This window comes from Perognathus longimembris, chromosome 6 (assembly GCF_023159225.1).
Source record: "Perognathus longimembris pacificus isolate PPM17 chromosome 6, ASM2315922v1, whole genome shotgun sequence".
NCBI classification, from domain to species: domain Eukaryota; kingdom Metazoa; phylum Chordata; class Mammalia; order Rodentia; family Heteromyidae; genus Perognathus; species Perognathus longimembris.
The window spans coordinates 1,174,949-1,198,242 of NC_063166.1; the positions used below are offsets into that span (position 1 = coordinate 1,174,949).

At 54.7% G+C, this 23,294-nt stretch overlaps 1 protein-coding gene across 21 annotated transcripts in view; it reads left to right on the forward strand.

Annotated features, from left to right (window-relative positions):
- The window catches only part of Dst (dystonin), a 290,647-nt gene that overhangs the window by 44,758 nt on the left and 222,595 nt on the right, over window positions 1-23,294 (forward strand). For 14 of the 21 annotated variants that reach the window (XM_048347587.1, XM_048347588.1, XM_048347569.1 and 11 more), the window contains exon 4: window positions 12,397-12,604. In XM_048347587.1, coding sequence (XP_048203544.1) covers window positions 12,397-12,604 — 208 coding nt within the window. Of the gene's footprint in view, window positions 1-11,498; window positions 11,624-12,396; window positions 12,605-18,420; window positions 18,532-23,294 lie in introns of those variants that run through there. The other 7 variants (XM_048347580.1, XM_048347589.1, XM_048347590.1 and 4 more) reach the window with 2 other exon arrangements.

The window sequence follows — 23,294 nt, forward strand, 5'->3', positions numbered from 1 at the left end:
CTAACTGCAACCGGGGAGGTAGGTGTTCTTTTGAGGTTATTTTTTTTTATTTTTTATTTTTTTGGCCAGTCCTGGGCCTTGGACTCAGGGCCTGAGCACTGTCCCTGGCTTCTTCCCGCTCAAGGCTAGCACTCTGCCACTTGAGCCACAGCGCCGCTTCTGGCCGTTTTCTGTATATGTGGTGCTGGGGAATCCAACCTAGGGCTTCGTGTATCCGAGGCAGGCACTCTTGCCACTAGGCTATATCCCCAGCCCTCGAGGTTATTTTTAAAAGCAAAGTTCAGGGAGCCCCAGAGGCAGTCAGTGTCGAGTCCAGACAGGGGGTGGTGAGCGTTGCCAGATCCCGAGGCACGGCTAGCTCCGGGCCCCTGCTCCCCACAGTCGGCTTGCGGGGTGGTCTGACGTTTGTGGAAGGCCGGGAGACCACGTACTTCAAACGTCTGGTTTCAGGGCAAACTTCAGGGCAGATTCTGCAGCAGTGACGGACAGGACAGTTACCGAAGGAAGCTGGCGTTTATTGAGCTCCTAGTATGTGCCAGGCGATGCCAGCACTTTTGTAAAACTCCTCTTTCTGTTCCACGAGTGTTTGCTGAACGTCTGCTGCTGGTTCATTACCGCGGTGCCCATAGCGGTGGGCCGAGGGAGGTCCCGCAGTCCTGGGCCTGCCCGGAGGGCAAGGCACAGAGCAGCAGTGCACAGTCAGGTGGGGATCTGCTCTGTAAGTGGGGTGTGAGCTGTCCAGTGTGGTGTTATCTGTCAGGTGGGGTGTGAGCTGTCAGGCAGGGGTGAGAGCTGTCAGGCAGGGGTGTGAGCTGTCAGGTGGGGATCTGCTCTGTAGGTGGGGTATGAGCTGTCAGGTGGGGTGTGAGCTGTCAGGAGGGGGTATGAGCTGTCTGGTGGGGTGTGAGCTGTCAGGTGGGGTGTGAACTGTCAGGTGGGGTGTGAGCTGTCAGGTGGGGTGTGAGCTGTCAGGAGGGGGTGTGAGCTGTCAGGTGGGGTGTGAACTGTCAGGTGGAGGTGTGAGCTGTCAGGTGGGGTGTGAACTGTCAGGTGGGGTGTGAACTGTCAGGTGGGGTGTGAGCTGTCAAGTGGAGGTGTGAGCTGTCAGGTGGGGTGTGAACTGTCAGGTGGAGGTGTGAGCTGTCGGGCGGGGGTGTGAGCTGTCAGGTGGGGGTGTGAGCTGTCAGGTGGGGGTGTGAGCTGTCAGGTGGGGTGTGAGCTGTCAGGTGGGGATCTGCTCTGTAGGTGGGGTGTGAGCTGTCAGGTGGGGTGTGAGCTGTCAGGTGGGGATCTGCTCTATAGGTGGGGTGTGAGCTGTCAGATGGGGTGTGAGCTGTCAGGCCGGGGTGTGAGCTGTCACGTGGGGTGTGAGCTGTTAGGTGGGGTGTGAGCTGTCCAGTGTGGTGTTATCTGTCAGGTGGGGGGTGAGCTGTCAGGCAGGGGTGAGAGCTGTCAGGCAGGGGTGTGAGCTGTCAGGTGGGGTGTGAGCTGTCGGGTGGGGTGTGAGCTGTCGGGTGGGGTGTGAGCTGTCAGGCCGGGGTGTGAGCTGTCAGGTGGGGTGTGAGCTGTCAGGCAGGGGTGAGAGCTGTCAGGCAGGGGTGTGAGCTGTCAGGTGGGGTGTGAGCTGTCAGGTGGGGTGTGAGCTGTCGGGTGGGGTGTGAGCTGTCGGGTGGGGTGTGAGCTGTCAGGCCGGGGTGTGAGCTGTCAGGTGGGGGTGTGAGCTGTCAGGCCGGGGTGTGAGCTGTCAGGTGGGGTGTGAGCTGTCAGGTGGAGGTGAGAGCTGTCAGGAGGGGGTGTGAGCTGTCAGGAGGGGGTGTGAGCTGTCAGGTGGGGTGTGAGCTGTCAGGTGGGGTGTGAGCTGTCAGGAGGGGGTGTGAGCTGTCAGGAGGGGGTGTGAGCTGTCAGGTGGGGTGTGAGCTGTCAGGAGGGGGTGTGAGCCGTCAGGTGGGGTGTGAGCTGTCGTGTGGGGGTGTGAGCCGTCAGGTGGGGTATGAGCTGTTAGGTGGGGTGTGAGCTGTCAGGTGAGGTGAGAACTGTCAGGTGGGGTGTGAGCTGTCAGGTGGGGTGTGAGCCATCTGGTGGGGTGTGAGCTGTCAGGAGGGGGTGTGAGCTGTCAGGAGGGGGTGTGAGCTGTCAGGAGGGGGTGTGAGCTGTCAGGTGGGGTGTGAGCTGTCAGGTGGGGTGTGAGCTGTCAGGAGGGGGTGTGAGCTGTCAGGAGGGGGTGTGAGCTGTCAGGTGGGGTGTGAGCTGTCAGGTGGGGTGTGAGCTGTCAGGAGGGGGTGTGAGCTGTCAGGAGGGGGTGTGAGCTGTCAGGAGGGGGTGTGAGCTGTCAGGTGGGGTGTGAGCCATCTGGTGGGGTGTGAGCTGTCAGGTGGGGTGTGAGCTGTCGTGTGGGGGTGTGAGCTGTCAGGTGGGGTGTGAGCTGTCCAGTGTGGTGTTATCTGTCAGGTGGGGGGTGAGCTGTCAGGTGGGGATCTGCTCTGTAGGTGGGGTGTGAGCTGTCGTGTGGGGGTGTGAGCTGTCAGGTGGGGTGTGAGCTGTCTGGTGGGGTGTGAGTTGTCAGGCAGGGGTGTGAGCTGTCAGGAGGGAGTGTGAGCTGTCAGGAGGGGGTGTGAGCTGTCAGGTGGGGTGTGAGCTGTCAGGAGGGGGTGTGAGCCGTCAGGTGGGGTGTGAGCTGTCGTGTGGGGGTGTGAGCTGTCAGGTGGGGTGTGAGCTGTCCGGTGGGGTTACCGCCTTGGAGATGCGGGTTGCTAAGGCCTCCCGCAGCACTGGTATCCGCCCCGTCAGCTCTCAGGCCAGGTCAGCAGGGCGGTGGCTGGGCACACATGGACATCTTTCTGTGTATGCTATGGAGTTCATTCCTGATTGATTTCATCATGTTGTTTTCCGGATGCAGATACACATTTTCAAGAGTTGTGTTTTGCTTTATTGTTATATTTGGAGGAGGCATTTCAGGAGCTGGAAAGTCCCTGTTGTGAAAAGGAATTTAAGAATGCAAGTGCTCTTTCTGGGTCAGGATGGGGGACGGGGAGGTGGGGGAAGTGGGCTCCCGGGGTGACTGAGGGGAGGCGGGAGGGAGGATGGAGCTGCAGGGACAGGGCTGAGGGAGGGAGAGGGAGGGGCTCGCTGCACGGTGGGGGTGGCCATCTCGTGCCCACAGGAAATTCGAGGTCAGAAGAAAATATGTGGCTGTTGTTTCTGTGGTTGTAAGTCGAAGCGCCTCACAGCTGGCACGGCATTGTCAGGCGAGTGGTAAATCAGCGTCAGGCCTTTCCCACGAGGGGTTCCCGCACTCTGTTCTCGGTGCCTGTGAGCAGCAGTGGCTCGGTGGTGCTTGGTCACGGGCCACGGGCCACTCGCCAGTGTTGGTGGGGAAAGTTGGTGTGGAGCCAGCCTGGCGCCTCGAGCCGTGAGCGGCTCCCAGGAGGAGCCTGGACGTGGGGTTCCTCCTCGAATGGCTAGCCTGGGCCCCGCTCCCCGTCGCCCCACCCTGCTCGGGCGCTCCCTGACCCGTCAGCCCTTCCTCTTCTCCTGCGTGGTGCCCACCCCTCCCTTCCCACCTCGGCAGCCGCCGCCGGGCCGCCTTTCTCTGCTCTCTAAGGAGTTCTCAGATTCCTCCGTTCTCCATCTCTAGGCTCAGTGGCTCACTTCAGGGCCCTGGCACGCAGTGCTGGAAACGAGCTTCCAACCTGAAATATGACCCTCCCGTTCTTCCAGGTAGCTGGGATGACAGGCCTGAGCCGCCGTGCCTGGCTTCACCCTCTGCGCCCTTTCACCCCACCCCCACCCCCCCTGCATTTTTCATTTCTCATTCTGGGGTACTGGCTGAATAGCGTGTAGTCGTGATGTCTTCCCCACCGTCGTTTTATGGATAAGCCCGTTCCTCTTCAGAATAGGCAGCGGTGCGCAGAAGCAAGTTCATTGCCTTCTAATGCAAGGTAACTTGAAAAGGAAGCGTGAGGCTGGGGAAGGCGCTGCTGTGGAGTCCTTAGGGCGTGCGGTGCGCGTGGCTATGTGTGTGCACGCATGTGTGTACACGTGTATGTGGTTCCTCCAGCCCGGAGAGGCCTTTTTTATTATTTTTTGAAGCTGGGGCATGTCTCTCAAGTTGGAGACCTCACAACGTTAGTCTGGATGGACTGTAGACTTTTGGCTTATGGAAGATAAAAGCAGGAATTCCTTCTGTGGCAGGCGGCTTCTGCTTCCTGCCCTGAGCATGCCTCCTGTCGAGTGAGGAAGGAAGCTAGGGATCGCAGGTAGCGGAAACCCAGCTCCTTAGTGTAGCCCCAATGGAGAGGTTTTCCACCCATCCCGCCCAGAGGCGCCCGAAGGCCTCATGCCCAGGCACTGAATTCCAGGGTGTCACACGGTTTCAGGACTATTCGCACTCACACACACACACACACACACACGCACGCGCGCGCACACACACACACACACACACACACACACACACGACAGCCCTGCTTTGCTCAGAATAGTACTGGGGCTCTGGGTGGGTGCCCAAAGGTTCAGACTTTGTTTCCATGCAATAACAAATGCGTGTGTGTGTGTGTGTGTGTGTGTGTGTGTGTGTTAATGAAAAGGCTATTCTGCTTAATTTGAGCATAATGATTTGAAATGAGAAGTATAGCTATTAACAAAAGCAATATTCTGCAGTCTCATCAGCAAAGACAGGTAAAGAAAATGAAAGCACCAAGGACAAATAAAGATATTGCCTTGTTTCACTAGTGGCAGGGGAGCCCCAAACATCTACACTTGCTTTTCTCAGCTAATGTGTCTCAGGGGTAGTTCTTGGCTCTTGTAATGGTGACGATCAATGTGAAAGAAAAAAGCACATTGGAGAGGTCCAAGGGCATCTCAAAGAACAGAAGTCTCAGTCAGGAAGCCTGGGAAGGAGAGCTGTGGAAACTGAGAACTGTTATTCCTGTGGCGGGCATATTGGCTCACCTACAAGCAGTCATCTAGCATGTGTGTAATTATGCACGCATGTATATATGTATGTATAAACCTACCCATGCACAGGTATGAACAGACAGCATCACCAGATAGCTCCAACTTGCCAAATGCTTCTGTACGCCGGTGCTACTTGAGCTCTCTCTTGTGTCATCTTTACCTATGGGTACAGTTATTTCCCCGTTTCTCAGATGGAAAGCACTGAAGTCCAGGGAGGGGAGGGGGGTCACGTGGGAGCCAGCTGGGCCAGGGGCCGGGCGGAGGCAGGGCCAACCCTAGCAGGTCGTCAGAAGCAGTGGCAGGCGGGTGGGTCTCAAGACGCTGGATTCCTGGGGCTCGCAGCCAGCGTCTCTGGGAGTCAGGTGGTTCTTGGCTTTCCAGATGTCAGCCAGCACAGAGCTGTGTGACGTCAGTCGGCATTTGGACTCAGTGGGAACAGGGTTTCCCCTCATTTTGTTTGACATTCGTCTGCCTGCTTTTTGTGTTGTCTCCTCTCTTCTCTGGGTGTCTTATCTTTTAAAGTTCCATCCCTTTTCTCTCTCACTGTTGATGACCATTGTCGAGACCTTCCCTCTCTATGAGTCCTTTAAATGTCATGGTCTTAGCCACCCCGGTGCCTGACTCAGGGAGTAAAATGCAGCAAGTGAGGACCGGGGCCCTTCTCAGAGGAAACCGCCAGGCCCAGGGCTCCACATCTGAGTTTTCACGGGAAATCTCCCACTTTTACACGTTGGCCTGGAATTTGCTTTTGAAAACAAGCTGGGCAGCCAGAGCACCCACCAGCCCCCAGCCCCAAGGTCAGGTGTGGACTCTTCCTGGCGTGGGGGGCGGGCGTCTGCGTGTTCGTCCTTCGGAGGTCCAGCCTACTGCATTCAGCCTCTGGCCTTGCTGGCTTTAAGGCAAGCATCGTATTTTCATGAACATGTTTACATTATTCCACTGGGAGATAGCTTTCAAGCTTAATATGCAAAGATGATATTTAATTATAAGCCGGCTATTTTATCACCTTTAGATTTTAGACTCCTCAATGGAAGAAGCCAATGGATGGATGCGTATGACATTTTTATTAATATAATGATTGAGCAGAGGGATCTCTTTGTGACATTTCTATACATGATGTAATGCCCTTTAATCGTACTTACTCCTTAAGGTGTGTTTTTAAAATTCTTTCCTAGCCTGAAGTAATTGTACAAAAGGGTTTCCTTGTGATTTATATATAGTTATATAATACACTTCCATCAAATACATCCAGAAAATATTATTCTTTCCCTACCTTGCTCCTCTTTTTCTTTTCCTTTTGAAAATCACCGAGCTTTACTATTACAATTATGAACACACACACTTAGACCTGTAAAATATAAATACTAATTTAGAAGGCTCCTGTGTGTGGAAGAATCTCCCTCAGCTTTGTATCCTAGAAAGATTTACATAATTGTGGAACAAAAATACATTAAACATAGAAGATGGCCATCAACCATTAGCATTACAGGTCTACATACTTATAAAACGGCCATTTAAAAGACCTTGACAGCTGGGCACTGGTGGTTCACACCTGTCATCCTAGCTACTCCAGAGGCTGAGATCTGAGGACTGAGGTTCAAAGCCAGCCTGGGCAGGAAAGTCCAGGAGACTCTTATCTCCAATTAACCACCAGAAAACCAGAAGTGGTACAGTGGCTTAAGGTAGAGCACTAGCCTTGAGCTGAAGAGCTCAGGGACAGCGCCCAGGCCCAGAGTTCAAGCCCCGTAATCAAAGGGGGAAAAAAAAGACCTTGACATAAACAGATATTTGAATGCACTCTGATTAGTTAATGCTCAGTTTCTTAAACAATAAAAAATTGACAAGATCAATAGTCCACAAGCAGCTGTTGCAGTAAACAATAGTTCCTATCAGCCAGTTTTTTGAAACTGTTAATGAGAGCAAAATTGTAGCTGTAAGATGGTTTCCTTGTTATGGACAGTGACATGTATTATCCAGGAAGAAAGGTGATCTTAAACCACTTCTCTATGCAGTAACAATGAAATAACTTCATTCATAGGTCCATATAGCGTAAGAATTAAATCCAGAATGAAACAGATTGCCATCATTCGTTAAATGACTCCATTCCAGGAGTCTGTTTGCTGTCCAAGTTTCAAGTGGCCACTTTTCCTTTGGCTGGAGCCTTGTATTTTTGTTAGTTCAGATTAAGACAGTCATCTTTCAGGAGTGACAATAACTGCATCCTGAAGATGTCAGCACGCACACACATGCTTTCCAACAGTGTTCCGTGGGTTTCAGTGCTCGCACGTGTGCATGGTGTTCTCTGATCTCTTTCGCCCCCATGGCTCTCTCTCCCCGCCCCTTCCCCACACTGCCTCTCCCCCCCCCTCCCTTTTACAATCATATTAGGGCACATTTTAACTGAGGATCTAAATGCTAAACGATTACATTGTGCCTGCTGTAGTGCAGGGGGTTTCAGTCTTGGCCTTTGTGTTCCTGGTGTGTTTCTTTTCTGTAGGGCTATTTTCAGAGACATGTTTGTTTTTCTCTTAGGTAAATTATTTAACAGGTCCTTCCCCTGGAAAGACTGTTTGTGGATATTCAAACATAAACTAGCCTGATGTCTCCAGTTCTAAGACTGTGTTTGTGTTTTTCTGTTTTGTTTTCCATAGTGTCTGTGCTGTGTGGCCCAGGCCGGGCTCAAACTCAAGATCCTTCTGTCTCAAGCCTTTTGAGTTCTGGGTTATGGGTTTCTACCACCAGGCCTGGCTATTTGTACAATTTTACTATGCTTGGGTAAAGGTAGACTTGCAAAGGAAGAGAGAAAAGGAAGGAAGGAAGGAAGGAAAAGAAGGTTGGCTGGTGGGTGCCTGGAGTTTTTGAAAGATTTTTACTATTTCAGAAGAGTTTGTTATTTTGATATTTAACATAGCTTCCCCTACAGTAGAGTCAAAAAGTCGTGTGCAGCTTTTGACTTCTCCAGAGCTTTCCTGATGGTCTTCTGTTGGTGGAGGGCTGTGTGCATGTTCTGTCCATTACATACGGGGGTCTCGAGGGATGGCTTTGCGGTGACGAGCACTTTAGTGGACAGCCCAGCCGCACACACATCTGGGCCCCGCTCTGTCCATTGTCTGTGCCTCAGATCCCCACTGGGATGCAATTAAGAAGTTATTGTTCGGTCCCCTTCCAAAATGTCCGGTAATGTAATTGTGCAGGCTTTGGGAGATTGGGGTGTTTTTATACCTTCAAAGGCCCTGGCTGTTAGGCAAGGAGATGAAAGAAAGCTCTCCGTGATCCAGTTCGATGGCTGAAACAGCTTCACTGCTTAGGCTGTAGAAGATACAGCACCGAGAGCTGTGGTCTGCCACAACCTAGCATTTTGGTTTTTGCTTTTGTTTATATTCGGTGTAAGTCCAAAGGCAGCTCAAAGGCATTCATAAAGAAAGAGACACATGTGCACAATGTGACCCAGGCCAGCTGTATCTCACCACCCTCTCCCCCCTTGGGCAGACTAGCGCTTTCCTGTCATTCTTGTTATCCACACATGTGCCAAGAGATGTTGACAGATGAGGTTCTGAGAGGAGATGACGTGTGAATTGGAGTCTCAGCCCGGGGCCACGGGTCAAGGACCCCACACGGCTCTCGGCCAGGTTATGTGGGGGGGGGGGGGTCTCCGCGGTGGCAGGAGGGCGTGTCCATGGACGTCAGTCAGCTTTCAGGGGTGACCCTTAACGCTCTCCTAAACAGTGAAAGTCCCGCATCACTAAGTGATTGTAATCACGCCACACATTTCTTTTTGATAACTTTATGTGTTTGCTTAGGATTTAAAAGTTATAAGAAATAAATCATTACCTAGAGATAACCACTGCTTACTTACACTGGTGGTACCCTGACTCCCCTCTCTCCCTTTCTCTGTCTCTTTCCTGCTCCCTCTCAATCTCCTTCTCTCACATACACTTCCTTTAAGGAGTCATTCTATATAATTTTTAAAATCTTTGTCCCATGTGCAATACCATTTTTGCTTTATTTTATGTATTTATTTTTTTGGTAGGTCCTGGGCTTGAACTCAGGGCCTGGGTGCTGTCTCTGAGCCTCTTTGTGGTCAAGGCTAGTGCTCTACCACTTGAGCCACAGGGCTACTTCTGAAGAGTTTATTGGAGATAAGCATCTCACAGAATTTCCTGCTTGGGCTGACTCTGAACTGTGATCCTCATATCTCAGCCTCCTGAGTAGCTAGGATGACAGGCTAAGCCACTGGCACCTGGCTAGATTATCATGTTTAGTTGCTGCAAAATATGTGGTAAGGATATACTATAACGTATGTAATTTGTCACCTAGTGGTGAGCATGGTTTGGTTTAACAGGAGTCAAATCTCAAGCATTAAGGAGAGAGACTGGACCTTGGGGGCTTCTGTGGTCATGGGAGCCTCTTCTTTGATTTCCCTTCTAGATAGCAAAGTTTGGGCTCTAGGCGCTGGGTCAGGAAACATTTGCTTTTCCCCAAACAAACAGAATAGCATTCTCATAGTGTCCCTTCTGTCTCCAAGATAGTGACATGGCTTAGAAAATAATTTCAAACCAATGGATGAACATAATAGCTCTACAAGATCTGTTACTCCAAAGCAGCTTCACTGAAATCTCTCGGTATTTGGCATTCAAATGGGCCTCATTTTGTGTCATTACCGGGTATTTTAAGGAAGTGATCACGACTAAAAGCCAGTGGAATAAAAGTCAACGCTGTAATAGCCAAAATTCTCATGCTGAGTTACTGCTTCTGGGCATACATGACTTCCCAGTTGCTGCAATTGCGTGCGTGCACGCGCGCGCGTGTGTGTGTGCATGCGTGTGCATGTGTACATGTGTATGTGTGTGGTCTGTGACTTACTATGACACATTGTGGAAAGGAGCTTCTCTGTGTCCTTTCCCTTTCTCTCTTATCTGTTTACTGGCCAGAAGACCAGATTAGAGACCATGCCAGGCAACCCCCTGAGGCCCAGGGCCGGTTCTCCTCCCATCTGGCTACATGTGATTAACAGTGCAGGTGTCACGGCATAAATCACATTTCGTCGTCCAGTCAGCTGAGACTCTCACCATTAAAAGAATTTGCTCTGTGAAAATCAATAAGCAGTGGTTTCTTTGGAAGGGGGGTGGTCTTTCTCAGTCATTCCCTATGCTTGTCCTTAAAGGCAAACTGTCCCAATTACTGAACCCACTAAATGGTGCTGGCAGCAAGAAACACAGTCACTCAGATAAAGGATTATCTTAGAACAAGTAGGAGGCAGCTTGAAGGAAAGACTAAGGGCAGCACAGGAATCGGAACCCCCTTCCCCCCTTCAAGGGCTGGTCCTGGGTTTGAGTTCAGGCTTGGGCTCTTGTCCCTTGGCCTTTATTGTGCAAGGCTGTTGGTGCACTACCCCTTAAGCCACACCTCTACTTGGTGGGTTTTGCTGGTTAATTAGAGATAAGAGTCTGAGAGATTTTCCTGCTCAGGCTGGCTTTGAACCTTGATCCTCAGGTCTCCACTTCCCGAGCACCTAGGATTACAGGAGTGAGCCACCGGTTCTCAGCCCATTCTTTATAAATGCCACTCTCTCCCACCGCCCAGCCAACAGCGACGCCTTGGTGGGCTCAAGATGAATTTCCAGAAAAGCATGGGGAATAGAGTGGCTGGGAGTCACATCCTGAGACAGTCCCGCACAGCCACAACACAGAAAATCGATTTCATATGCATGCCCGTCTCAAGTTCGTCACTAGGAGAGTGACCACACAGAAATCTAAAGGGTGATGACATTTCCTGCAGCAGAAGGCTCTGGGGGGAGGGAAGCTTCCACATCTCACTTGGTGGGAAATGCTACTCGTTTACGTATGGCCATCGTCACAGGTTCTGAGGCACCTGTGCTTCCAAACCCTGTGGAGCTGGTGGCTCTAGTTACTGAGACATGGCGGTGTAGGAGAAAGGAACAGACATCTCGGGCCTCTCCCCTCCAGGGAGGGTGCAGCCCCCCGGTGCTCGGGCGGGATCAAGGGGGGCTGGCCTCCGGGAAAGCGCTCGGCTCAGGGGAGAGCATCCCAGTCCGCCGTCACCCCGCTCTCCCTGGCACCCCCATGATTGGCAGCGGTTGGAGTCATCTCGGAGCTCCGGCCGGCCGCCTGCCCACGTGTGTTTACCGGCCCCACCTCGGGATCCTGGGATCCTGGACGCAGCCTTTGTGTGTTTTTCCAGCCTAATGAAAAGGCGCTTCTGAGAACCAGCCCTTCCCCCTCCTGGCTCTCTTCTGGGAACCTGCTTCAGGCTCTGGAAGCACATCAACCCCAGCCAGCACGGGCCGGGCGGGCTCGGGCCGGGCTCCCGGGCGGGCGGGCGAGGCGGCCCGGAGCGGAAAGGAGCCGGGACGCGGCGGCATCCTGCGTTTGTGCTTTGTTTTTCCAAGTTGGCGTTGGAGGCCGTAATGAATTAACCAGCAGGCTGGCGGTGGACCGCGCTTCCCCTGGCCTGCGGGGGGAGCCAGACACTGCCGACCGGGGCCGGGAGGCTGGGGCTGCGGGCCGCGTCGCCGAGCCGGTCCTCCGTGAGCCGGGCCGCCGCAGGCCGCGCACTTCTGCGCAGAGCGAGCGAGCGAGCGAGCGCGGGGCCTCGGAGCCGCCGGCGGCATTGTGTCTGCGGGTGGAGACCGGGCCTGGCGACCATGGTGAGCCCGGGCTTGGGTGTGCGCCCCCCTCGGTGTGTGTGCGCCCCCCTCGGGGTGTGTGCGCCCCCCTCGGGGTGTGTGCGCCCCCCTCGGTGTGTGTGCGCCCCCCTCGGTGTGTGTGCGCCCCCCTCGGTGTGTGTGCGCCCCCCTCGGGGTGTGTGCGCCCCCCTCGGTGTGTGTGCGCCCCCCTCGGTGTGTGTGCGCCCCCCTCGGTGTGTGTGCGCCCCCCTCGGGGTGTGTGCGCCCCCCTCGGGGTGTGTGCGCCCCCCTCTCGGTGTGTGCGCCCCCCCTCGGTGTGTGTGCGCCCCCCTCGGGGTGTGTGCGCCCCCCTCGGGGTGTGTGTGCGCCCCCCTCGGTGTGTGTGCGCCCCCCTCGGTGTGTGTGCGCCCCCCTCTCGGTGTGTGCGCCCCCCCTCGGTGTGTGTGCGCCCCCTCTCGGGGTGTGTGCGCCCCCTCTCGGGGTGTGTGCGCCCCCCTCTCGGTGTGTGTGCGCCCCCCTCGGGTGTGTGCGCCCCCCCCTCGGTGTGTGTGCGCCCCCCTCGGTGTGTGTGCGCCCCCCTCGGGGTGTGTGCGCCCCCCTCTCGGTGTGTGCGCCCCCCCTCGGTGTGTGTGCGCCCCTCTCGGGGTGTGTGCGCCCCCTCGTGTGAGCGCCCCCCTGGGCCCTCCGACTCGGCTGCGGGGCGCCAGGCCCCGGCTGGGCTGCTGGGGGCTGGTGGGGAATCGCGCGTGGGGCATGGCGCGTGGGGTAACGCGCGTGTCTGTGTCATCCTCCAGAGCTCCGGGAACGCGTCCTACCGCTGCTCCATGTCGTCCTCCGCGGACTTCTCCGACGAGGAGGATTTCAGCCAGAAGTCGGGCTCGGCGTCGCCGGCGCCGGGGGACACCCTGCCCTGGAATTTACCCAGACACGAGCGGTCCAAAAGGAAGGTCCAGGGGGGCTCGGTGCTGGACCCGGCCGAGCGCGCGGTGCTCCGGATAGCAGGTGAGTCCCCGGGGCGGGGGGGGGGGGGCGCCCGGCCGCCCCCAGCCCCCGCGGAGGCGGACGTTCGCCGGTCCCCCGGGCGGGGCGGGGCGGGGGGGGGTGTGCCGGGCGCCCAAGGGTGCGGGTGGCGGGGACGGGGCCCAGGCTTCTGGTGGGATGAGGGGGTCCTGCTGGCAATGCCAGGCGCCCTGTGCAGACATCTGCATTGAACTTCCCGGTGTGCGCCTGCGCGCGCGCGTGCGGGGGGGGGGTCCCCGGGGCGGGGGGCCGGGGGGCCGGGGGGCCGGGGGGCCGGCGCTCACCCCGGGGTCCCAACGCGGCCCGCGAGGCCTTGGGAGTGACGCAGGGCTGCGCCCCGGGTGGACGGGCGGAGGCTTCGTGCCGGGAAGACGGCGCGCCCGGCCCCGCGGCTCGCGCGGGTGCAGCCGCCCGCCTCGCGCCTCCTGGTTAATTCACGAGAGGGAGCTGCCGGTGTTTGTGTTCGGGCTCCCCGGTGTCCCCTTGCACCGATGGTGGTGGAAGCCGAGCAGCCGCGGGGCTTGTTTTACCCTGGTGAAAACTGAGCCTGCCCGACCCCGCCCGCCCCTCCCGCCCGCCCCGCGCGCCCCGCGCGCCCCGGGCCCGGCGCGGCTTCCCTCCCACCGCGCCGCCGCGCCCCCCACGGCCGTGGCCGGGCAGGGCGAGGACCGCCGCACCCGCGGCCCCCAGCGGCCACGACCTCGCGTTCGGCTCCCTTTCCTACTCCGCGCTCCGGCCGCGCTCGGAGTCGCTTTCCACCGCGGGTGATGCAAAGCCGGGAGTTTCTCCGGCAGCGCGGATTCCAGTCGCCAAGGCAGCCGAGTTCCCCCCAGGGCCCCCCGCCCCCCGCTGGGATGCTCTGATTGGGGGGAGGGCGCACGAACGGGACCCAGCCCGTCCTTCCTCCTTCCCCAGTCTGGGTTTCTGGGGCAACGGCCTCGAGCCTCTCCCGGCTCCCGTGGTGAGATGCCGGCTGCTCTCGCCCAGCCTCTGAGGCGCAGGGGTGGGGCAGGAAAGGGAGGAGGGGGGAGGCTGGAGACTGCGTGGGAGCCCAGGGACCGGGACCAGCGTTGCCTGGGCTCTGCCCGTCACTCACCCCGCCCCTGCCGAAAGCGTTGAGTCACTGGGGCCGCCGAGCTGCCTGGCGTGAGCCTCCATCCGTCCAGGGCTCGCCCAGGGGTGATGCGGCCCGGCCAGGCCTTTGGCTCAGTGGGAGGAGAGCACAGATGGACAGGGCACGTGCGTGCAAGTGCACGCACATGCAGCTGTGCTCTAAGCAGACAGATTACATAACCTGGGGTGTGTGTGCACAGGGTGGCGGGGGGTGGGAGATCTGGGGTGCACTGAGGTGTAGAGCAATGGAAGAACTGGGGTTCTCCCCGCCTGCAGACGCCTTGGGGGTGGAGGCCGTGTGTGCGATTCGCCGTGAACTGTCCGTGGAGTTGGTATGGAGACCTCAGAGTCACCTATTTTTAAGATGACAGTAGTTCTTCAAGAAAATAGAACAAAAGTAACAAATGATATGGAAACATACTGCAATTGGGACCAACTGTTTGCCATGTGCATTATAAACGATGTGCATAGGAGGGACAGGCTTGGGGCCCCCACACAAGGCAGGTTTAACCCCTGCCTTGGCGCAACTATGAGATTTGGATCCACTCTGGGTGAAGACAGGACGCTTGCTCTGTGAGTTCTGTGGAGGGGAGCGGCAGCCTGTGAAATCTCCCGTTTTTCTATCCCTCTCCACCCTGTGCTCAGTGCACCCCAGTTTATGGAATCGCAGTCTGCTTGACTGATAAACCCCAGTTGGTGTTCAACTGGCCAGTGGCCACCGGTAGATGGCAGGGGGGCATTCCCAAGGGGGCTCTGGCGTTGCTTCTAATTTATGATCTCCTTGAAACCTCCCTCTTTGAAATTTCCCCTCTGAGAGAGAGGGAGAGGTGGCTCGGAAGTGGGTGGGGATGTCACGGTGTCCTGTGTGGAGACAGAAGGGGTGAGGGTTTAACGCCTTTGGAAGGCTATAGAGAGTTGTTTGTGAGAATGTCCCCTGAATCAGAAGGGCCACCACCTCTGTGGGAGATCTGTATTCACCCACACTGAACACATCCGCACTGAACTTGTGCAGGAAAGCAGGGAATACCAGAGTGCTGCCTTTGAGAAGTCTGAGTTTCCTGTGAGGAGTGTGTGGCCAGACACTTCCAAGGTGTGAGAGACTGCAGTGGCCGCCCTCACATCCTTCTGAAAGAACTAGGGGAGCAGCTAATGAGCCTGGGGGCCGGGCGGGGGAGGGGAGGGAGGCTCCTGAGAGGGTTCCTTGAGGCAGTGCCATGTGAGCTGAGATTTCAGGAGCTGCTGAATTAGGGCGAGGGAGGCCACAGCTCAGGGCTGGGACTGCAGGGGCACAGGTGGGGAGCGGAAGGAGCAGGGGCGTGCGTGGAGTTAGGTGTTAGGATGTAGAAGGGGTTGGCAGGGTGTCTTCCGCAATCGGAAGGCTGTGGCTTGTGCGCTGACCTGGTGGGGAGCCACCCCCAGGTTCTTGAGAAGTGTGGTGACATCATCAGATTTGCAAATTAGTAAGTCCTTGCTGTCACATGTCTGTCATCTATGTAATCAGGTGTGCAATTCAGCGAGTTATTCATGGTGTCTATATCACCGATCTACATATATTCATACAGACACATGCAGGCTTATATAATTACAAATAGATATATCTGTAGAATATATTTGTTATAGCTGTGTGTGTGTGTATTTGTGTGTGCATTTGATGGTGCCCTGAAAGTGCTTTTGCAGGTATGAGGCTGTAGCTCTGTGGCAGAGTACTTAACTAGCATACACAGCCTTTGGCTCAATCCCTATGATTAATGTGTGTGTGTGTGTGTGTGTGTGTACAAGCAAGTTTGCATTTATTGTAGTTTTGCCATGTTAAAGTCTGATAGCACAGTTCACCCAGCTCACCCTGCACGCAGCTCAGTGTGAGAATGCAGTAGGAGGAGGGCTTTGCAGTACCCTCCGTGCATGCTTTTGCGTGAGAGTAATAGACCTGCTGCTCTCAGCTTCAGTACCCTTTTTTAAGTTGTTGCTTTTTAGTTTTGAAGTACCTGTAAAGACACATGATTGGCTGTGATGATGCCATGTTAAATTAAGAATTCGTCTATTTGTTTTGTTTTTGTTGCCAGTCCTGGGGTGTGGACTCAGGGCCTGAGCACCGTCCCTGGCTTCTTTTTGCTCAAGGCCAGCACTCTACCTCTTGAGCACTCTACCTCTACCGGCTTTTTTCTATATATGTGGTGCTGAGGAATTGAACCCAGGGTTTCATGTATACGAGGCGAGCACTCTACCACTAGGCCATATTCCCAGCCCCCCTAAATTAAGAATTTGTTTGCAGTTAGAATTAAAGATTCCAAGCAGAGCTGGGTTTTGTTCTTAGGCATACTTGGATTTTATTTCTTTCTGTGTCATTATATACTTGCATTTTACTTGGATAGTTCATTGAACTTTCCTTAGTTCCAGTTTCTTTATCAAAGGGACATTACTATGGTAAAAAGTAGGATTGAGAATGTAAAACACTTTTTTGTTTTACAGATTCCTTGGTATAGGGAAATGCCCTATAAGTGGTCTTATAAGTACTTACTATGTCATCTATGAATATATTGTTTGCATTATAGGTTCTGTGATTCTCCTCCTCCTCTTCTTCCTCCTCCTCCTCCTCTTCCTCCTCCTCAGCCACACCCTTATTTTCTACATTTTTCAGCTCAGAATTTGATAGGAGTAGAATCAACTCAATGTCATGGAATTAGGGTCTGGGTCCCTCAGTCTTCTGTGGGGCCAGGGTCTGTGTCCTACAGTCTCCCTAGGGGCTAGGGACTGGATCCCCAAAGTCTGCCTGCCCAGGCCAGCCTCCAGTTGCTGGGCTTTAATGCCTGAAGAGTGCACTGTTATTTCTAGCACAGTAACGATCCAGGTGGTCCGACTATGATGTCACTCAGTATGCCATTCCAGTGTGCTTGGACACAGCGCTGCTTCTGCACATCTTTACCTGGTCACTAAATACACACCGACCCTGTGAGTAACAGGTGCTGCTGGGTATCACTCTTGCTGCCCTCACCGTGAGCGAGACAATTTACAGAGGCCTATGTCTAATGCTTGTCTTATCTGTAAATGGAGTAACTCGCAGTGATCTCATTACTAACCCCCTACTTTTTCCTTCTTTTTTTTTTTTAAATTCATACAGGGTCTCATTATGTAGCTAAGGCTAGCCTTGAACTGGAGATCTTCCAGCCTCTGGGATTACTGGCCTGCACCACCAAATGTAATCATTTCACTTTAAGAAAATGTCCTGTGGACACACATTTGTTACTTCATGAAGTAATATGCATGTGGATGCCTATGGTGTTGCATTTATAAACAAACTGTAGTGATCTTGAAACCTCAGGGAAACAGGAATCACATTCTAGATTTATAAATGAGTGGGAATAACACATCAAAGAGACCCAGTCTTGCTTTATTTGGAGAAATAAAGTAGGCCAGATGCTGAGGAGGAAGTCATGTGCCCTAGCTTCTAATTGATTTTTTTTTCCCAAAAGAATACCATTTTTCGAAGATCAATTGGTCCCCATCTAAGAGTTCATAGGAAACGATGCTGATCTCAAAGGCAAAGGGTCAGTGCTCTTAATGGAGGACACAGGGAGGGAAGATGTGGGCCTGGAGAAGCTGGCACAGGCCTGGAGGGCTGTGTCTGATAACAGGAATAATGGTAGAGCAGCTGGTTGAATGGGAGGCATCGGCCGGCCCACGGTGATGGCCCCGGCCCTGTCTCCTTCCACGGTGCTGGGACTTGTTTGCCCTCCATCATACAGAGGCCGGCGCAGCCCAACTCCAGTCCCACCCTGGACACAGGCGTCTCCTAGCCTGGGCACCGGCCTTGGTGCCCCTTGCCGCGGGGGGGAAACCCAGCCGGCTGGACTGGGCTCTGAATGTGGGTGATGCTTGTGACGCCCCGCCCACCCGCGATGCCCCGCCCCCAGTGATTCCCCGCCCTCCCCACAACGCCCCGCCCTGTCGGCTATACCCCTCCCCGTTTTCTATGCCCCGCCCCCATCCCGGCCCCCTTTGCGACGCCCCGCCCTCCGACACCCCAGCCCCGCCCCCGTTTGCTCAGCCCCGCCCCGCTGGGTACGCCCCGCCCTCCAGCCTCGCCCCCGGCGCTGAGCTTCTCGCCCTCCAGCCCCGCCCCGCCCCCGCCCCCCACCCCGTGGACCGCAGCCGCGGCCCTCACGGGGTCCGAGCGCGGCCCTCGGCCGCCCAGGCGCCCCTTCCGCGGGCCGGGCTGCCCTCAGCGGGCTGCGGCGCGGCGCCGGCTCCCAGGCACCTGTCGTGGGCCCTGAATAGAAACGCTCGGGCGTGGGGCGGGCCGAGGGGCGCTGGCCGCGCTCGCTCGCTCGCGCGCTCCCCTCCCTCCCCGGGCCGTCCCCTCCCTCCCTCCCTCCCTCCCTCCCTCCCTCCCTCCTCCCCCTCCCCCCCCCCGCGGGGAGCGTCCGCTGCGGCCAGCGATGCCGCAGACGCCGCGCAGCCTCCCGGGCGGACGCAGCCGCTCTCTCGGCCCGCGGCCCGGGCCCGGCCCGCAGCAGGCGCCGCGCGGAGGCTCCGCCCGGGTGGGCGCCGCGGGCCCTCGCGTCCCCTCCGCCGCCGCGCGTCCGCGCCGCTGACCGGGGGCCGCCGCCCCGCCCCGCCCCGCCCCGCCCGGCCCGGGCGGCTCCCGCCCACGTCCCCCGCGCGGCCCGGTCCCCTCGGAGCCGGAGCGGGCCCGGGCCTGGGCGGCATGGCCGGCTCCCTGTGCCCCGCCGCCTACCCGGCCGCCGAGGAGCGGGAGTTCCTGCAGGCCTACGAGGACGTGCTGGAGCGGTACAAGGGTGCGTGCGGGCCGGGGCGGGGGCCGGGGCGGGGGCCGCCCGGGCCGGGGTGGGGCCGAGCCGGCGGAGCACTGCGCGCGCGAGGGGGGGCGTCGGGCACGGTCCTGCCCGCGGGCAGCCCCCGCGCCCGGGGAGGCGAGGGGAGGGGAGGGCTGCCCGCGGCGGGCCCCGTCCGCCCCAGCCGGAGGTTACCCCCCCCCCCCCGGGAGGAAGCCCCAGGCCGGATCCCCGCAGGCCGGTCCCGTCCCCAGCGAAAGGCCTGGCGGCCGCACGGAACTCCGTGAACACGCGGAATGCCTTTGTACCGAGACCCCGACGCGTGTCCCCGTGCGCGCGTGTGAGTGCGCGTGAGTGCGTGTGTGCGAGTGGTCCACCCAGGCCTGCCTCCATCTTTCCGCCGGTGGGAATGAGGAGTCACTACGGTACAGCCCTGCAAGTGTGAAGTCGTGTGGAAGAGGCACACGTGCGGCTCCACGGAGTTCACAGGAAGCCCAGGAGCTCGGCCCTGCCGGCTTCCTACGCTGTGACGGAACAAAACCGTGGCTGCATGGTTTTCTCCTGTCGTACGACATGTTCCATGAGTGACGGTGGGCAGTTTGAGATGACCCAAGACAGAACGAGCCCCAGTGCTGGGCTGAGGAGCCTGGAGACAGCAGGCGTGATTCCAGAGCTCGTCCTTATCTGCCTTCGCGAATGAGGGAAAGTTACAGCTTGAAGGCCATTGCACTTGTCACTACACTTCATTCTCATCCACCTTAGCCTTGCTGTCAGCGCTGCAGGCGGACGTGCACTTCTCCAAAGGTGTTGCCCGAGATTTGGGGCTCCCCTCATTTTCCTTGTGTCTGGGTCTGTCTTGACTTTATAGATGTTCCGTGTTTCATTTAGTCTTGGAAAGAAGGGAAATGCATGGGCCGGTGATTCCGGGGGAAGCCTGAGACCTGGAAAACTCATTGTTTGCCCCTGGGTTCTGAAGCCAGCCCTGATTTCCCATCAGCGTCTGATATGATGACTTCACTCCAGTGCTTATTCGCCTGATCTAATCAGAAAAGAATTGTAGGCTTTGGGCAGGGAGTGTCAGCTTGCTAACCTTTCAGGGAGAGCAGTTGCTAACTTTCTGAAATCGTGCTTTGTTCAAAACATTCTGTGTTCCCATTTGAACTTCAGAGAGCTTATTTTAACGTTCATTTCTGATGGAGCCTGTGGCTACAGAGTGAGCCTGCGTTGGCCTCCGGTATTATCAGGTTGCAAAGTTCTCATTTGCCCCAGCTGTTGAGTGGTGTAAGTGGGAGAGTCAGCTGGAGCCCATGCGAAATCTGCCTATCATCAGCATGTAGAGTTAGGATAACCTATAACCTGTAACCTGGAAGTTCAAGTGGAGACGAGGAGCGTGCAGAGTTCTGCCACGCCCAGTCCTCAGCCTCAGGCCCTTGGTAGAAAAGCAAGAGGAATTGTAAATGAGCCTTGAGTATTTATGGGGTGGTCTATTCTTATGAATAGTTTCAGTCCTTTACTTCTGTGTAAAAATAGGCATCTGTTTGCTGAACTTGAATGATACAGGGAGAGATCTGGGCTGCAAAGACTGGCTCAGTTTCTGACTCACATCTCATCTTGTTATTTGGGAAGTGTATTTTTAGTCAGAATTCTTCAGGTTAGGTAGGGATGGGAGGGGAGAATGGGAGGGGATGATGGAAGGGGTGACATGGATCAAGATGCATTGTACTCAGAACCTGACTGATGGAATCAAAACCTCTTTGTCCAAGTACTTAATAAAAACAAAATCGCAGAGTAAAACCCCCAATCAAAAGTATCTGTTATTTCAGTAGATATCAAAGTCAGGGTGAATAAAGTCACTTTTTTTTTTTTTTTTTGCCAGTCCTGGGTCTTGGACTCAGGGCCTGAGCACTGTCCCTGGCTTCTTTTTGCTCAAGGCTAGCAGCTACTCTGCCACCTGAGCCACAGCGCCACTTTTTTCTGGCTTTTTCTGTGTATGTGGTACTGAGGAGTCAAACCCAGGGCTTTGTGCATGCTAGGCAAGCACTTTACCACTAAGCCACATTCCCAGCCCCACATTATTATTATTATTTTTAACAAAACACAATTCTCACATCTCTAGCATTCTCAATATTTAGTAAATTGTTTATACTAGACATTGGCCATGACTGTGCCTTTCTGTGTACCTGAATTACCTAGTGAGTTTACTGTGTAGTAGGCACTTAGCACAGTGTACAGTGATCTCTCTTGCTCACTGATGATTCACTAGTTTGGGGAATGCAGCTGTAAGTGTCATGGAGAGATTTTATGTCCCAACACTATTAACTTTTTAGGTGACGTGAACTGAGAAAATGATATACTATCAGCCAGCAAATTTTACTCTTTATGTGTTCAGACTTCAAAATTTAAACTCTTGGGTTATTTTGGTCCAAGAAAGTGGCATTTATTTTATTGATCTTGAAATTAAAACTTGTCCTCACATAATTTTAGTGGCATGTTACATCGTCATTTCTATGAAAGTTGATCAATGACTTGGTTACTTAACTACAGTATCACTTTTAAAAACCCCAGACATTTCTGTTATTTAGACTATAGGCAATTATTTTTTGTTTTCCTCAAACTCTTGCCTCATTGCTCATGTACACAGTGATGGAACAATGAGTGAGACTACATAGCTTTCAATTTCCGTCCACTCACTGCCTTTGTGGACATGTGATTGGTTAAAACATCACTTTTTATTCTGCACACCCCCTCCAGGGCTCAGGTGCGTGGATGGCTGGAGCAGAGGTCTGGAGGATTTCTGCAGTGTGGGGGGCAGCCGTGATGGTCTTGCTCAGGTCTTCTGCTGGCCTCCAGGAGTCTGTAGGAACCTGATTTCAGGTTTCTTCTGCTGGTGCTTTGTCCATGGTTGAGTAGTCAGTTATGTAATAACTGGGCTTCATGCTTCATGATGGTGTAACTTGGTACTTTAAAAAAAAACAGTCTTAATCTGATAAATGTTTATGACATTGGCTGTAATAGGCATCAGGTGATTGTGTTTAACCAAATGGATGTTTTTCTCAGGTACTGAGTGGTCCAAGGTGAAAGTTTGCCAGTGAAGGACCTGGCCTCATGTTTCTGACAGTGTTCGGAGGCTGTTCTGTAACCACAAGATGGCGGCTGCTCTTCCAGCCCTTGTGTCTTGTTCTAGGGGTCATCTTATCTGCGAAGTAGGAAATGTGGATTTTAATGTGGAGCCCTGAACGAAGCTGAGTTTTGCACAGAGTAAGGAAAGAGTGGCCACTGGCTTTGTGACGGCTCCCGGTCCTCCTCTGGCACTGCTGATCCACGCACGTGTTAACTGCCACAACACAGTGCGCTCGCCAGCACCACTGGTCTCTGGGTTTTCCAGGTGACGCAGGGGGATGTTCTAGAACATTACCACCTGGATTTGGAAAGTGGTTTCCATCAGGTGCTGGGACTTCAGTTGTCTGAGAACTTGTGCGTTGTCTCACACTACACGGAGGAACTCCTGGTGTCTAGTAGTTTGTGGTGGCACCTCCACTGTCACCCATCTGCTCAGGCAGATCGCCTCGGCTGGAAGTAAAGCTAGCACTCTCTTCCGCCTCTCCTGGCCTAGCCCTTATTACCATTGATTTGCTGCTTTCCACTCTACTTTCACGTCACCCAAGGAAGGTGTAGCTAAACAGATCTCCAGGTTGGGGTCCTCGGGCGGCTGTTACTCTGTGGCAGGGGAGGCCCCAATGGGGAGGCTGTGTGACTCAGTATCTGTGAGGGGTGCCCTGGACACAGGTCCTGTGAGCGTGAGTGGGCTGTGGTGGCTTCTTAGGACTAAACTGGAAGGGGGCTTGGGTGTCCTGCTCAGCACTTCATTTGGGGCTCGGGGGGATGCGGCATGGCTGTCTGGAGTTTGTGGATGGGAGGGGGACCCTCGGGGGGTCCACAGCAGGATGTTTGTTACCTGTGAGCTGGCCAGCTGGGTGTGGGAGACAGGGGAGGACCGCCGGCGCACTTTCTACACCTGCAGCTATGCTAACGTTCTTCAAACCACTGCCATTTCACACACCAGAGATAAGGTCCGACTGGTCGCAGGGGTGTGTGCCCAGCTGGTGTTGTAAGTGACAAATAGGAAGATCAAGTTAAAGAGTGGGTCTAGCCAGAAAGTGCTGGAGGCTCAGCTCTGGGGTAGAGCGCCCATGTGTGAGCCCCCACGTTCAAGCTCTGGTACCAACATGAGAAAGGAAGTTTGATTTTCCTGACACGATTGAGGTCTTGGTGGCAGCTGTTACCTTGGACATCATGTGTATATAGGACAAACTATGCATTTTGTCCAGGAAATGCTGCCGAGGTAGATTTTATGGGAATATTTTTAACAGGTATCTGATTTTGATTAAAACCAGATTTTTTTCTGAACTTTAGATGAGCGAAATAAAATTAATAGCTTAAAATTTCAGAGAGTTTATTTCAACTCAAATATGAAGTAGATTTTGGAGACTGATCATAAACTCCTAAGATATCCATAAAGCTAAACTACAACATGAATGTGACAATTTCTCAAACATATTGAAGTTGAGGAAACACTGAAAATAATTAAGTTTGGTAAATGTCACCAATGAATGTGACTATTTTGATTCATGCCTGAAATGTTTCCTGGAAATAATTGTCAAAGGGAGTTGACAAAGTCTTGATTTTTCTCTAGTGGGTGCAAATATTCTCCAGTGGGTCCTGGTATTAAGGGTAATACACAAAGATACTATTGTCCTAGGGATTTA